Source organism: Colletotrichum navitas, assembly GCF_030913465.1.
Source record: "Colletotrichum navitas strain CBS 125086 chromosome Unknown LY79scaffold_56, whole genome shotgun sequence".
NCBI classification, from domain to species: Eukaryota; Fungi; Ascomycota; class Sordariomycetes; order Glomerellales; family Glomerellaceae; genus Colletotrichum; species Colletotrichum navitas.
The window spans coordinates 3,572-17,824 of NW_026850602.1; the positions used below are offsets into that span (position 1 = coordinate 3,572).

Below are 14,253 nucleotides of genomic sequence, written 5' to 3' on the forward strand. Positions count from 1 at the left end.
GGCCATTTGATAAAACCCATCCACCGTTCCGCTCTCTCGGTTGTCGATAGGTCCTTCTAGGCTTGTTCTCCTTTCTTCTCTCTTCGCCGTTCTCTGCCGTTGCTTCTGCTGTCGCCATACGCCTGTCGGCGCTGCATTGGTCTCCCTGTCCAGCCTATCATCATACTGTCCCTTGTCTCTGCCACGAAACCAAGTTGAGGCTTGCCTGGTCTTGCCTTACTTGCTTTTGCAGCTCATTGTCAAGCCCCCTATCTGAGATTGGCCTTACTTTTTGGTGTCGACTGGGTTACATTATCTCTTTCATGCCCATCAACTCGGCCACTTCTTGCTCGCTACGCTCTTTCACATCTTCTTGACTGTGCCTATCTGGGCATTCTTATCGTTGTTTGAACGCCGGTCAATTCCCATAGCGAAAGAGGGAAACTTTTGTGTGTAGAAATGGGGTTCGTTCAAACTTGGAATGCTAAGATCGCCGCCGGCCCCGTCGGTCGGTGGTTCCAGCTCGAAGGCTCCGGTCATGTAAGTCGAGTCCCGTCCCGTCCCGTCCCGCGGCCTGGAAATCCTCAAGGAGCACGTCCATGCAAACTGCATGCGCAGTGCAGAGGCGGTAGATGCCTCATGCACGATGCGCAACTCGCTGACAGTCGACCGGAATAAAGCCCCGTGAGCGCAAAGGGTCACTGTTCTTCACCGAGCTCCGCGCCGGCCTCGTCTCCTTCTTTGCCATGGCCTACATTATCGCCGTCAACTCGTCCATTGTAGCCGACACAGGCGGAACCTGCGTCTGCCCGCGCACACAGGAAGATTTCACTTGCGACAATGATCAGGATTACTTGCTGTGCGTCGCCGAGGTCAAGCGCGACATCGTGACTGCTACTGCCGCCATTTCAGCCCTCGCCACCTTCTTCATGGGACTACTGGCTAATATGCCCGTTGGTGTCGCCCCGGGTATGGGCCTCAACGCCTACTTTGCTTATACCGTTGTCGGTTATCACGGAACGGGCGCAGTGCCCTATCAAGTCGCTCTTACCGCCATCTTCATCGAGGGCTTCATCTTCTTTGGCCTTGCCCTGCTCGGCATGCGCCAGTGGCTTGCCCGTGCCATCCCCCGCTGCATCAAGCTTGCCACTGGTGTCGGTATTGGTCTTTTTCTTACTTTGATCGGCCTGACCTACAGTGAGGGTATCGGCCTGGTCGTCGGTGCCACTTCGACCCCCCTTGAGCTGGCCGGCTGCTTGCAGGGTGAGCTGGTTGACGGCTTATGCCCCTCATCCACCAAGATGCGCAGCCCTATGATGTGGATCGGCATATTCTGCGGTGGGATTCTGACCGTCATGCTGATGATGTACCGCTTCAAGGGCGCAATTCTCACTGGTATCATCCTCGTCAGCATCATCTCCTGGCCCCGTGGTACCGACGTCACCTACTTCCCGTACACCACTGTTGGCGACTCCAACTTCGACTTCTTCAAGAGAGTTGTCGATTTCCACCCCCTCCAGAGGACCCTTAATGTCCAGGAGTGGAATATCGGAGGACACAGTGGCGCCTTTGGTCTGGCTCTGGTCACCTTTCTCTACGTCGACATTCTCGATTGCACCGGTACTCTCTACTCCATGGCTCGCTTCGCGAACCTTATCGACGAGGAAACTCAGGACTTCGAGGGGTCATCTGTTGCTTACATGGTCGATGCCCTCAGCATCTCCATCGGCGCCATCTTTGGAACTCCTCCTGTTACGGCTTTTGTCGAGTCTGGAGCCGGTATATCTGAGGGGGGCAAGACAGGCCTGACTGCTATGGCCACAGGACTCTGCTTCTTTGTCTCCATCTTCTTTGCTCCTATCTTTGCTTCCATTCCCCCGTGGGCTACTGGCTGTGTATTAATCCTTGTTGGATCCATGATGGTTCGCGCCGTTACGGAGATCAACTGGAGATACATGGGCGACGCTGTCCCTGCCTTCATCACTTTGGCTCTTATGCCCTTCACATACTCTATCGCTGATGGTCTCATCGGCGGCGTGTGCAGCTACATTCTCATCAACACCCTTGTTTGGGTCATCGAGAAGGCCTCCGGCGGCCGTATTGTTCCCCACAACAAGCACGAGAAGGACCCCTGGACCTGGCGCATACCTGGCGGCATCCTTCCCCCTTGGGTCCGCCGTCTCCTCAAAGGCAAGAAAGATTTCTGGCGCAGTGACAATCACAATGCCGCCAGCAGTCCCGAGCCCCAGCCTCTCGAGAAGACCGTCAGTTCCGAGCGGGGTGTCTCCATGAATGGCAAGGACAGAGAAGTTGAGGAGATCGTCACTCCTCACGGTGACCGATCATAGATGCGACAAAAATATCATCTAAAAGGGAATTTGGCGGGATGTCACTAGCACACGACACTCTGGCCGGGGGGGTTGGAAAGGATACCCGATGGAGGACGCAGGTCCATCTATTTGCTTTGCGTCCAATGTACAATAAAAGCAATCTAACAAAAAACGTGAATAAACTTACTTGCCCGCCGACGTTGCTTGTCATGATGGAATATGTACTAGCCTGAAAGGCGTCTAAGTCCCCGAGCAATGTATTATTCTCAAATGTTAGCAACGTCGTCATTCGACTCGGGAGTAGCAGTGTTGTCATTGCCGGCATCGTTGAGCCCATCAGCGTCGCCGTCGGAAGACTGAGGATTTACGGGTGCTGTGGCATCGCTTCCAGCCTGTTCCATTGCAGCAAGTCTAGCAGCGCGTCCTTCTTTCTTGCGGGGGACAGGTGCTAGAGAAACGTTAGCAACAAGTATCGGGGGAGCAGTATAGTATTGGGTTGCTTACCTCGGCCATTTTCCTGAACGTAGAAACGTCGGAGCAAGCCAACAGCTTCGTCTCGTCCCCAGCCGCCCTCTGCATCGAATCCCGGCTCGACGTTGCCGCCGTCTCCCCACTGGCTTGTTGGATGACCATTGCTCAATGAACTCTTACCAGATGACGAGCTTACCGGCCGAGGCAAGTTGCAGGCGTTGGTCAGGGTCTGGAGGGGTCTGAGAACAGTGACAGGGTTGGGATCCTGGCGCGTATCTGTTGAGTTCTTGTGGATGCTGAAAACGCCTCCCGTGCCGCCAAACTTGTCATTGACGGCACCAAAGTAGACCTTTTTGATGCCGAGTTGTCGAAGGAGACCGGCGCACATGACACAAGGTTCGACTGTAACGTAGAGAGTACACTCCCTCACAATCGAACGTTCAACTCGCGTGGCGCGATGGAGCTTCTGTCCATATGGGTACAGATGACCCTTTTTTACGTAGTCATCGTCCATGGGAAATAAGTCAGATTCGTCGTCTGTCACATCTGCCTTGGACCGTTCGCTGGCTTGCTGGCGAAGCTGAGTATCAACGGCCTCCTCATTGTTCCTGGGTCGATAGGACAGCAGAGCAGATACTGCCATGAACTCGGCATGCCGAGTTCCATTTCGTGTCACATTGGTCGCGTTCATGCCTCTTGCGATGACAGAACCATTGTAGACGAGAACACAGCCAACCGGCGTTTCATTTGTTCTCAGAGCCAGACGAGCCTGTAGATGTGATTAGCTTCTTGTTCTTCTTCTTCTCGCTCCAATTTTGGAACGAAGGTGTCCATGGGTTCAGCTCACCATGTCCAAGGCCTGGCCCATGAAGGCTTGATGCATAGGTCTTTCGCCGAGGGGCGTCGAAGATGCCTGTGGGATAGATGCCGATGACCGTGGTCTATCGGTAGAATCAAGATCCGTCCGGCCCAGGACCGTAGCTCTGGCAGCAGCTGTATCATTGGAAGCTTTGATTTGGTTCTCTTCGTCATTGTTATTTGACACCGCGATAGTGACAACATGGCTAAAGGACGATAAAGGAATAACGGGCTCCTTGAGCTGGGCAGAGGCGGCAGCCATCGCTGGGTGTTCTGGTGGGGATGGCGGTTGTGGTTGCCGAGATGGACGCGCCGGCTGTGGCAAGGTTGTTGAAGCTGTCGTGGTGTTTGTGGTTGGTGGCGAGGTGGATGAGGAAGAGGGTTTGGGATTGGGAGAAAAGGGAGGGATGAGACGATAGAAGATGTTTTGCAGAAACTTGCTTGTTGAAGAGAGCCGCTTCCCTTTCTCTTTCCATTGTGCGGCAGGCCTAGCGTCGTCTTCAGACCCATCTGCGGGCGGATCTGACGGGGAAGGGGCCTTTGCAATGGCTGTGTTGGAAGGAGCTTCCTCGGTGCCCTCCATTGGTACACTCTTACCCCGGGATAAGTACGGGTTTGACGTTTCCTTCATCTTTGAGGCCGACGCGGGCCCTTTTCGAAAGCCTGTTCCACTTTCTTTATATCACTACAGGTAGATTTGTTGCCTGGAGCGACGAGTCTTGTGGTGTACAACAGGGTATTGAATGCAGCACAATAGAAGGCACCGCTAGTTGTTACTGCGGCCGAGCAAGAGCTGAGAAGATCTCCTGAATACTCACATAGACCCTTCTGAGATATAGAATGATTCCGGCTTTTCCCAGACAAAACCTCACAGTACTTGGACACTATCTCTGGTCTGTTCTCGAGTGTTGTTTGCCTCTGGGAAGGACAAGAGCACAACTGATTGTCCGCCTTACTGCGTCGCGCAGAGAATCAGCAAAAAACAAAGAATTCTCAGGCTAACACCGCCAATAGTGAAAGTTATCCAAGACTGTTACAATTATGTCCTTGAGCGATGGACCACCAATACCCAAGTAGGACAGCAATGACTCAAAATTGTCAGCTCAAACCGTTACGAAGAAAAGAAACGAAGCACGTTGAAAGGCAGTTTGTTGTATCACTCACTATTGCATGCTCAAGTCTGTCGATCACAATCTTCTCCGGCCTTTAGGGAGACATAAAGTCTTTGTTGGTGTGTGGAGGGATGAAGTTTGCAAACAGGTGGGAACAAACACAATCACGTGATCCCGACCTGCAAAAAAATGGTGCACCAACCACTGCCAAATTGGAATTTGGCATGGAGCGCTGACACTTACAATCTCCTCCCAATCATCAGGGCGTATAATGCAATGCATTTCACAAAACATCAAGGAATGTGCATGGTCATACTAGTATGTGAGCAAGACAGTATATTGTAAACGGCAGAAGAGTAAAACCAGGGGAAAACTTGACAGATCTTCAGTCGGACGCAACTGCAAGATATCCCAGTGTCTTGTTCCCACTTATGCAGTACAAAGCACAGACTTGCCCGATGATATAGCCGACACACATCCCATCGCCGGGGACTGCGCATCTTATCAATAAAACAGAGGGGTATCTCAGAAAACAACGCTCCTAAAAGGATCAGCCAAGACAATTAAAACACATTTCCCTATCCATACAGGTCTGGACCACTCAGTCCGAGCTGCAGGTCGACGTAAGAGCTCATGAGAACCCTTGCGCGAGGCCTAGAACCCTCGACATCCTTGCAGGTATGGCCCGGCAATGAGCGTCCTGGTTCTGAAAACAGGTGTGTCGCAGTCTTGTGCTGATACAGGAGAGTAGCCTTGCGCCGTCGCTGCAGCCCTGTGGCTTTGGCGTGGTACTGATATGGCTCTGTTGCGGTCTCGAGTCATGGTGACTGGAGGTGGATTGGTAGGCGTTGTACATGGCCAGACCAAAAGCGACTTGGAGGAACTTGTACATAGTTGTCTGTACCTCCAGCCAACTGGCAAACATGCCAAACGCCGTCGCAAGCAACACAGTACAAATCAGTAACTGCGAGTTGGACAGCTTGTTGACATGGGTGCGGCCCTTCCACAGGAAGCCGTCAACCATCGCCAGTGGGGACTGCACTCCGCTTAGTCCGAAGACTTGAGGGGCGGAATGCACAAAGCTCAGTGGTACAGGAGTGTTTCGACTTTCTGTCGACCTGTGTGCGGATACCTGGAGGTAAACGTCCAGTGAAGTGTTAGTAGCTGCGCTGTCGGCGAGTCTGCGATTGCCGCTAACAGTTGCTGTCGTTGCAATGTTCGCACAAGACGGCTCCTCTACAGAGCTCGAAAAGCGCGAAGGCGCGGTTACTGAGGATGCTGGTATCCGGCTAAATGCTCCAGTTGCGGTCGTGTGCTGTATAACTGTTCCTTGCTGTGCGCTACCTGGACAAGATACGGCAGCCTGTGGAACTTGAGTTGTTCTGGTTTGAAGGCTTCCATCCGTTACGTGAGATGAGCGCATGGTCTGGGCTGCCGAGAAGCTGTTGCACACGTTCGTCCGAGACGCAAGTTCACACTGTTCGATAGTCAGTCGAAGTTGTTGCTGAGCCAAACGCACGATACGCACCTTTGAGACTCTCTGTTCGTCAGTAGATGAGTTCAGGTTCTCCAATCCTCCGAAGAGTGCCGCTGAAGCTGGGCATACCCCGCCACGTGGAATGAGATGGCAACGACGCTTTTGAGTGCTGGATCCTCCCAAGAAGTTTCCGCTTGGTGTTGCACCGTCACTGACCACTAAACAATCACCAGGTACTACTGGTGAAGGATCGGTATCCTCCAACAAAGGTGTCGACGAGCGATCCTGAGCTGGGTCATGATGCCGAGAAAGAGTGTTCTGGTTTCTGCCAATAGCAGAACCAATGTCGGTGAGCAGCGCGACATCGTCGTCCAAGAAACTTGGCTCGGGTGAGTAGAGATTAAAGTCGACGTAGTTGTTCGCAGGTGCAGTGGAGTCCAGGTATGGGAGAGTAGGAAACTCAATGCCAAGCTCATCGGAGAATGGTTTGTTGACGCCGGGATTCTGCTGGGTTCCCAAGCCACTCTGCAGTTGGGCGAATACCATCGAGGGTGTGGCGGGAGATTGGCTCGACTCAGGGGTGAGGTGGCCAGCTGGGTCGAAAAAGAAATCGTAGTTGAAGGGAGAAAAGTCGACAGGCTCTTCGTCGAACTGAACAAGGGACTCCCAGGCCTCTGTAAGGTTGGTAGGATTGCTAGGAATCTCAAGACTGGCAAATGGCTGTTCTGGAACCAAAGATTGTGCTGTGAATGCTGTGTCCTGTTGCGATGATCTTTCGGTGGCTGTTCGTGAATCCTTTGCAGATGTCTTGGCCTTCTTCGCCAAACGCACGGGAGTGGCAGCAGCGTTGGTACTCTGGGACTGAGTAGCGCTGCGCTTCTTATGACTGGGGTCACAGCGGACCTTCTTCTTTTTACAAGCGTCACAGGCCTTGATAATGCGCATTAGATGGGCGTGGTCGCGCTGCTCCTTGGTCTTGCAACCGCGAGAAGCAGAGTTCGTGACATCACGGCCATCCTTGGTCATAATCTTCATGCCGGGTAGATGAGAAAAGTCGCTGGCCTGGTACCTTGCTGCCGACGGGGCAATCTTCTTTGAGGACTTGGACGGAATCGCCTCATGGATCACTGAGGTTGGGGTTGTTACGGAAGCCGAGCTGGAAGTCGACTGAGACCAGCTCCAGTCAGAGATGACGGGAGAAACGAAGTTGGAGCTATAGCTGGAGCCCTGCATGGGACTGGATCCGGCAGACGAGGTCGTGGTGCTTAAAGACTGGCCATCAACGGCGTAGTATTTGAAGGTCTCTCCGGTGAGCTGGGAGTAGGCGAAGAAGTCCATGGAAACGGTGGCACGCTTTTCTGAGATGGAGGCGGAGCCGGAGACGTAAGCGTTGATGAGGTCATCGAGTTGCTGGGTACCCATCTCAGGGTAAAACTGCAGAGCAGCGCCGAGGAAGGGCTGCGAGATGGAGAAGCCTTGAAAGGCTGCAGCCGTATCGCTTTGTATCACACCGGACATTGTGTCTGCGATGTTGATTACTGAAGGCATGCCGCGGAAGGTAAACGAAATAGTGGCGAGGGCTCGAATGCCTGATGCGGTCTCAAGTCCCAGGTGTTGATGGAGGATGTGTGTCTAGTTTCAATTGCTGGAGTGTGAGTGAGTACCTGTTTTTCGCCTTAGTATGTATATGACCCTTGCGTGTCCATGTCCCTTGCGGATGCCGGGAGAACATAGAGTAAGATGAGGGATGGATATTCGCTTAACACGAGTGTACATAACGAGGGAGAAAGGTTGTTTTAGTTCGCCAGACTTGTCCATCTAAGCGCTATCTGGGGGCACAACATGATAGGGGGATCAAGCAAAGTGGCGACAAAGCATACCTTGACGAGGAATAAGTCTCGGCAGTGTTGGATCACACCAAGATACAGTCACACTCGTTTCCAGGTGAGACGTGAATTGTCTTTCTGGAAAATGAACGTATGCAGCAAGCAGACAATTGTCAGCAGCTGGATTCGTTGGTGAACTGACCAATGTCGATGGGAGCCGCGTATGTCTGAAGAGGGGCCAAGGGGGGAGTTGCTCCAGCTTTGGAGTAGCTTCAGTGAAATGTGTCACTCGGCGTGTCTGGTGTTGCAATGTTGGCTGAGGAAGAGAAAAGAGGAAGAGTTCAGGGGAACAATGGGCAGTGTGGTTGGGCGGGAATCACGGATATTATTTCACCTTGTGAGGCCGCTGATGGCAGCACATTGGTACCCCCAGCAAGGCGCAGCAGGTGGTTGTGATTGAGCTCGTCGGCGAGATGAAAATGGACTAGCGTCCCCAGGCTGTTGTTTCGCAGTCGGACCAATAATACGCTCTCAAGAAGCCCAGTAGACCCACTTTCTATCATCTTATTGGATACTGTACTCCGTATACTGCAAGCTAGGCATGCTGGTTTTCGGCGAGTATCCTCGAGTGTCATTGGCCAGTAAGCCATGCACTGAAAGTCACGTGACGAGTGTGAGTCAGACTGCAACCAATGACTGTCGCCTGAGGCTTCAGACGACCAGTCATTGTCTGAATCTCTGTTAGTGCCTACCTATGAATACCACCTTTCTATGCCCTTTTGTAGACAGCTTTGCTGACATGGCGCCATGTGAATGATCAGCAAGTAATTTATCCTTTCATACGCCCTATGTAGGTACAAATAGAGGCCTTAGCAAAGTAACTACCTAGGCAGACAGTCAGGTGAAAAGAAGAATGGCTGGCCGGTTGCTCCTCCGCTCAGTAGCCTGTTCCCTTCATGATTGCACATTCCGTCTTAGCCAAATCCTCTCTGTCAGGCATGGTTAATACGGGGATGATGAATCCACTTGTGCATTTTGGGCGGGATGATGGGCGCCATCAACCCCACACATAATCCACCTCACTTAGAATCCCCCAACCTCGTCAAGCTTCGTCTTCCTTCGTACTGAGCGTGCGAACTCATAGTGTGTAGCACAAATTTGTGAATACCGTACGCACCAGCATGTACCAGGTGCAAATCTTATCACGCAATTTGCACACGATTGAGCGAACTGGTGTGATGCCTCGGTGTTTGACATTTAACATAAGCTCCGCACCTCTCTCTGTCGTGGCTTACCCCCGCTGGGGAAGCTACAAATGCAATGGAATCTTACCCGTCCCGTGTTGGCACAAGGCTAAGAGGATGCAGTTCCAGCCAAAAAGTTTGGAAACCCAGAGGGTAGTCATGTATGTTGTGCACCTTAGACGCGGGGTTTCCCGACTTTTTGGTCGTCACTATACTGATTCTAGGAGTGGGTGTGGGTGGTCGGAAACGCGCCACCAAGGTGCAAGGGCTTTGCCTCCAGCCATTCCGCGGTGTTGACATTCCCAGCAAGTCAAGTTGTAATTTGACCGTCTCCCTACACCGGTGAACAGAGTATCATAAAGCCTGGGACTTAACTCCCAGTTTGGTGTGTTTGATGGTTTACTAAACCCTTAATTAAGTCTGCTAATGGATAAAGCTATTCGCAACGATCGAACATCGCTGGGCAGGGACTCCATACTTAACTGTGGCTTCACGAACGGTCGCTACATCAGTCGTGGTCTATTAGTACTTATTATACCACAGACTACGCCGTTACGGTCATGGTTTACCAGGGTGGGCCGATCTGTTGCTTGTGGCGAAGCCGCGTTTTGTGAACTCACTGCCGGCCTTGCGCGAGTTGCTCTTTGGTGCTTGTACTCCACCATGAAAGCTCGAGGTCGGTCATGACGCTTGTGCTGTAACGACACCACATTAGCAAAGCAAGTAGTATCGTGAACAAATCACGTGCTGTACTCCCTGCTCGCCCTCGGGCCTTTGTATGGAAGCCGGCATCGCCTTCCTGAAGTTGTGGAGAAGTCCTGGTGGTCTAGCCGTTCGCACATTCATTTCAGCAGCTGTAACGTAACAGTGATAAGGCGATTAAGAACTGAAGAGATAGATTCAGCGCAGAAACTGCCTGAAGAGAGACTACGCAACACTGTACTGGCGTCCTAGTATCGGGGCCAGAAGCCGAATTCCGCACTATTGAACTCAACTGAGTCCAGTTGACTCTGCAGGCTGCGCATCTTGGTGTAGAGCCTTATTACGTCTTGGTTCGGGGCTTCTCGTGCCCATCGGCGTGACAAGCTTGCAAACACAGGGTCATGAATCTCTGTGAATGCTAAAGCTGTCTAACTCGAAACAATACGCGCCTGGTTGCTTAGCAGGAGACTTGAACGCAGGTTGCTAGTCAAGAAAGCTTTCAGTCAGACAAATCTGCTCAAGGTTGCAGAAGCGCACGATAAACGCACTCTGTTCACGCCTTACAAACATATCCTTGGGTATGCTAACCCTGAAGCGGTCGTGTTTGTCACCAGGGACCGAATTGCTGAAAGTGACTAACTTCATTGAAAGTTTGAAGAATGACTCCAGTTGCGCCGGACACATAAGCCGTGTAGCTCATCTAGTTTCCATCGCCAATACCCTTCACCCGGGCTTTCACCCTGGGCCGTCTGCATCCTAGTAAGTCGTAAGCTTCTTTGCTCCAAGGCCCTCCACTGGCCTTCGAAAACCCGAAGACTTCCCGTGCGGTTTCACCTCCCAAGGCAGCGGCTGAATCAAGGGTTACCTCCGGTCGGCTGCCTCCTCTTCTATCAATCCTGCCAACAGCGAGATCCGGCATGCCCGATAACACGGGTTGCGGAACGGATCCAGCTGCGTCTGATTTTTTTGCTGCTTTACGCCCTCTCGTTGCCGGGTTCTTCAAAAGAGTAGCCTTTTCTTGCAACCTTGTTTCGGCTATCTTAGCTGAGGAGCTCCTCTCCGAGTCAGTCTTTGGACAAACAATGGTCTCTTTTCGCGAAGCTGGCGCTGCGGGAGGATTTTCGGCCGCCACCCGACATTTTCCTGGGTCGAGGGAGCCAATTACCTCCTTGCTCTTCACGCTCCTTCGTCCGAGAGATGCTAGCCGGGGCCCAGACTGGGTAGTCATCATCTCCACCTCCCTATGTGGCCCAGTGATAGATTGTGTCTTGTCTTCCCGTAACTTCACTCTAGAATGTACGGGTTCACCCGATGATTGAATGTCATCGCCGTTGACCAGCGTGGGCTCGAGCTGAAACGTGGCCTCGATTGCTGAATCGGACCAAGATTGAATCTTTTCATCGTCGTATACCCTTGTTGGCTCGCACTGACACGCATCACCTCCAACACCACAGTTTACGGAACGAGGTAGTATGCCAACTGGGGGAATCGATCTCGCAGCCTGACCGACAATTTGTAGAGTGTCAACCGCCATGAGCTGTCTCTCCGTTACAGGTGCCTCTATCCTTGTACCCGGCGAATCAGGTTGTCTTTCTGAAGTTTTTGCCGTGGTGTTCTTTGCGACCATCAATAGGCCACGCTTCTTTCTAGCCTTGATACGGAGCTTCGACTTTGGTTCCTCCGGACCTGTGTTCCTAACCAGCCGCAACAAAGACTCGTCTGTTAATGGCTGTAGGGCTGAGATGTCTGTATCCTTTGCAATGCCACCGCGCTGCTCTGGTGACTCGTTTTCTGCAGAAATGGGATGGATCGCGGAGTTATGCAGTGCATCATTGCTAGGCTGAGCGGCCGAGTGATGGCGAATCGATTTCAATTTCGCATCCTGCGACTTTCGAGCGCTGTGCTTCGCAGCCGTATTCCTTGTTTTGTTGGCACAACTCTGAGGCTGTTGGCCCCTGACCACTAGCGTTTCTTCGGATTCGGCAAGCATTTGATCTTCTCCCTGGATTGCTTTGCTCCTTAGCTTACCCGTATCTGGTGCTTTGAACGGTGTTGAAACCAGAGCATTGAGGTTTGGTGGTGTTTCTGTTGCGTTTCCAGCACCTCCTCTCTTGCTAGCGGCTGCCGAGGGCTTGAATGATTCAACTTGAACTATGTCATCACCCGTCAAATTGAGAATTGCAGAAGGTCGTAGCAATGATGAGCTGGCATTTCTGCTTGGAACGCCCGGCTTTGCTGTTGTTTCTGGGGTGGGAGAAGCATTTCTATTTGTTTGTGTCGGCTGTTGTCGCAATGGAGCACTAGCTGACCAAGATGAAAGGTTCAGAGTTGCGCCGAACAAGTTTTGAGCATAGCCTGACTTGCTTGGAGGCGAAATGTCTCTTCTCCTCTTGATAGGCCTTTGGCTCTCACCCTCCGAGGAGTTTAACAATTGCTGGGTAACGATACGTTCTTCGTAGGGAGAGATTGTGGGTATAACAGCCCTGCCCCGTGGCCCTCGTGGAGTGTTGACAACGTCAACGAGGTGGCGTTGCCTGAAAGATGCCTGGGGATGGGTTTGGGGCACAATGGGCGGCCGTACGGTAAGATGAGGTGAATTTGCGGTGGCGGCAGAAGAACGCGCATACCTCTGCTCGGCTTCCCTGGCTCTCTTATCGAGGAGGTCAGTGAGATCTTGGTCTTTGCTGCCCACGCACTCAGAAACCTGGACTATAACTGCGCCTCGCTCCAGGTTGAATTCTTCGCCTTCGCCAAAGTCGAAATCCTCGCGCCAATGCATATCGCCGATAAAGTTACCCCTCTCATCGTACACCATAATGCGTTTGTTAAATGTGTGAAATTTGAGTCGACCATCCTGCCATCGCTTCTGCTTGCGTTTCAGATCGTGGGTAAACAGGCAAACGTATTCCAAGACGGGAGCGGCAACAGGCAGGCCAAGTGCTGGTTGGCTGTCGCTACTCTTAGTATTGTGACCTGTAAGAGACATTTTGTCCGTGAAGACTGCCTGTTACACAGAAGATTCAACCCATAATTGATCGAGAAACTGCGTAGGGTGGCGATGGGGTTGGCCTTGTTCAGTACAAGCCGAATGCAATATAAACGAGCAAAACAAGACGCGACTCAGCGCGCGTAAAGAGGACGGAGCGTCAACGCCTATCCCCGTGCCGAGACACGTGACCTGCTAATGCACCGCTCGCCGTGTTTGTGGCGACCACAATGCCACAGGGTAACTGGGAAATGCTGGAAAATTTGGATTGGCGGCAGAGATGTAATGATTGAGGAGTCAACCGCTTTCTGCCCTTTGCGCAATCGCGTAAAGTACAGCACAAATATGTCTCAAACCTCGTTACATTTTCCGCATGTATGGCTGTTCTACGCGGTCTGGAACTTAGTCCTTGCCAATGGTTGATGGTACTAGTCAGGCCAAGGTACATCACAGTATCTTTGGGCCGCTAAGCGGCATGTTGAGCTGAGGCAGGCAACTGGCTTGGCCTTGGACCCGCCTGTCCGCCGCCAAGGTGGGAGGGAGGATTCGACTCGTGCCGGGAGCCGATCATAGCTATAACACTTGGAGACACTTCTTGATTCTATTGACTGCTGCAAATCGTTGGCTCACACCGCCTCTGAAGATCAACGTTTCCTCCAGTAAGCTGCAGATCAAGAGCTTTGGCCAATGTAGTACACGTCGCATGCTGCGCACGGCATTCTGCCTAAGCTGCATGTTCCAAAGGGCAATGAGCAAAGCCTGAGGGATATTTGGGGATGCCAATGCCAGACGTGGGCTCCTTTCATACAGCAAACCGCAATTGACCCGAGTCTGGAGTATATACCTATCTCTGTTCTGCGACTTGGGCTAGGGTAGGTTATTCGTTCATTTTTCGCGTTGTGATTCGCTGCAAAAGGGTTTGGGGCCCCCTCCTTCAACGCAACTATCCGCTTTCTCCCCGGCATCCTGCTCTTATGTCGACCAAAAAGTAAAACCCCACCGCATCCGACGCTACCTCTCGTCTTCGGCAAGCTCCGTCGCGCAAACATGACCTTCCTCTAGAACCCCTCACTCAAATGTACCTAGTCATCTCCCCTGCAGTGCCTCAATAAAAATGTACTTGTACTACCTAGGTAGGTGGGTAGGTACTGTTAAGACGCGTTACCAGCGGCTGCTCTTCCTTCACCCTTCCCAACGACCAAACCCCCTCCGCTTCTATTAACATCACAACGCCGGTGCTCGAAACAGTGTCCGACACCGCCGTTCGA

At 52.2% G+C, this 14,253-nt stretch overlaps 4 protein-coding genes across 4 annotated transcripts; 1 reads left to right on the forward strand and 3 right to left on the reverse strand.

Moving 5' to 3' along the window:
- Window positions 1-249: 249 nt before the first annotated feature.
- Window positions 250-2,451, forward strand: LY79DRAFT_308111 (permease). Its single transcript, XM_060552319.1, has 2 exons — window positions 250-519; window positions 660-2,451. Exons 1-2 carry the CDS (start codon window positions 439-441, stop codon window positions 2,325-2,327), a joined length of 1,749 nt encoding a protein of 582 aa, XP_060411329.1. The 5' UTR covers window positions 250-438; the 3' UTR covers window positions 2,328-2,451.
- Window positions 2,452-2,575: 124 nt separating this feature from the next.
- On the reverse strand, window positions 2,576-3,900 carry LY79DRAFT_581882 (cytidine deaminase-like protein; the record flags this gene model as incomplete). The annotated part of the gene is made up of 3 exons (XM_060560215.1): window positions 2,576-2,757; window positions 2,814-3,549; window positions 3,628-3,900. 3 exons carry the CDS (start codon window positions 3,898-3,900, stop codon window positions 2,576-2,578), a joined length of 1,191 nt encoding a protein of 396 aa, XP_060411330.1.
- Window positions 3,901-5,212: 1,312 nt separating this feature from the next.
- LY79DRAFT_308069 (uncharacterized protein) lies at window positions 5,213-8,025 on the reverse strand. Its single transcript, XM_060552318.1, has 2 exons — window positions 6,279-8,025; window positions 5,213-6,227 (listed from the first exon to the last, which is right to left on the reverse strand). Exons 1-2 carry the CDS (start codon window positions 7,773-7,775, stop codon window positions 5,382-5,384), a joined length of 2,343 nt encoding a protein of 780 aa, XP_060411331.1. The 5' UTR covers window positions 7,776-8,025; the 3' UTR covers window positions 5,213-5,381.
- Window positions 8,026-10,252: 2,227 nt separating this feature from the next.
- Window positions 10,253-13,065, reverse strand: LY79DRAFT_308209 (uncharacterized protein). Its single transcript, XM_060552320.1, has 2 exons — window positions 10,640-13,065; window positions 10,253-10,482 (listed from the first exon to the last, which is right to left on the reverse strand). Exon 1 carries the CDS (start codon window positions 12,983-12,985, stop codon window positions 10,700-10,702), a length of 2,286 nt encoding a protein of 761 aa, XP_060411332.1. The 5' UTR covers window positions 12,986-13,065; the 3' UTR covers window positions 10,253-10,482; window positions 10,640-10,699.
- Window positions 13,066-14,253: the final 1,188 nt, after the last annotated feature.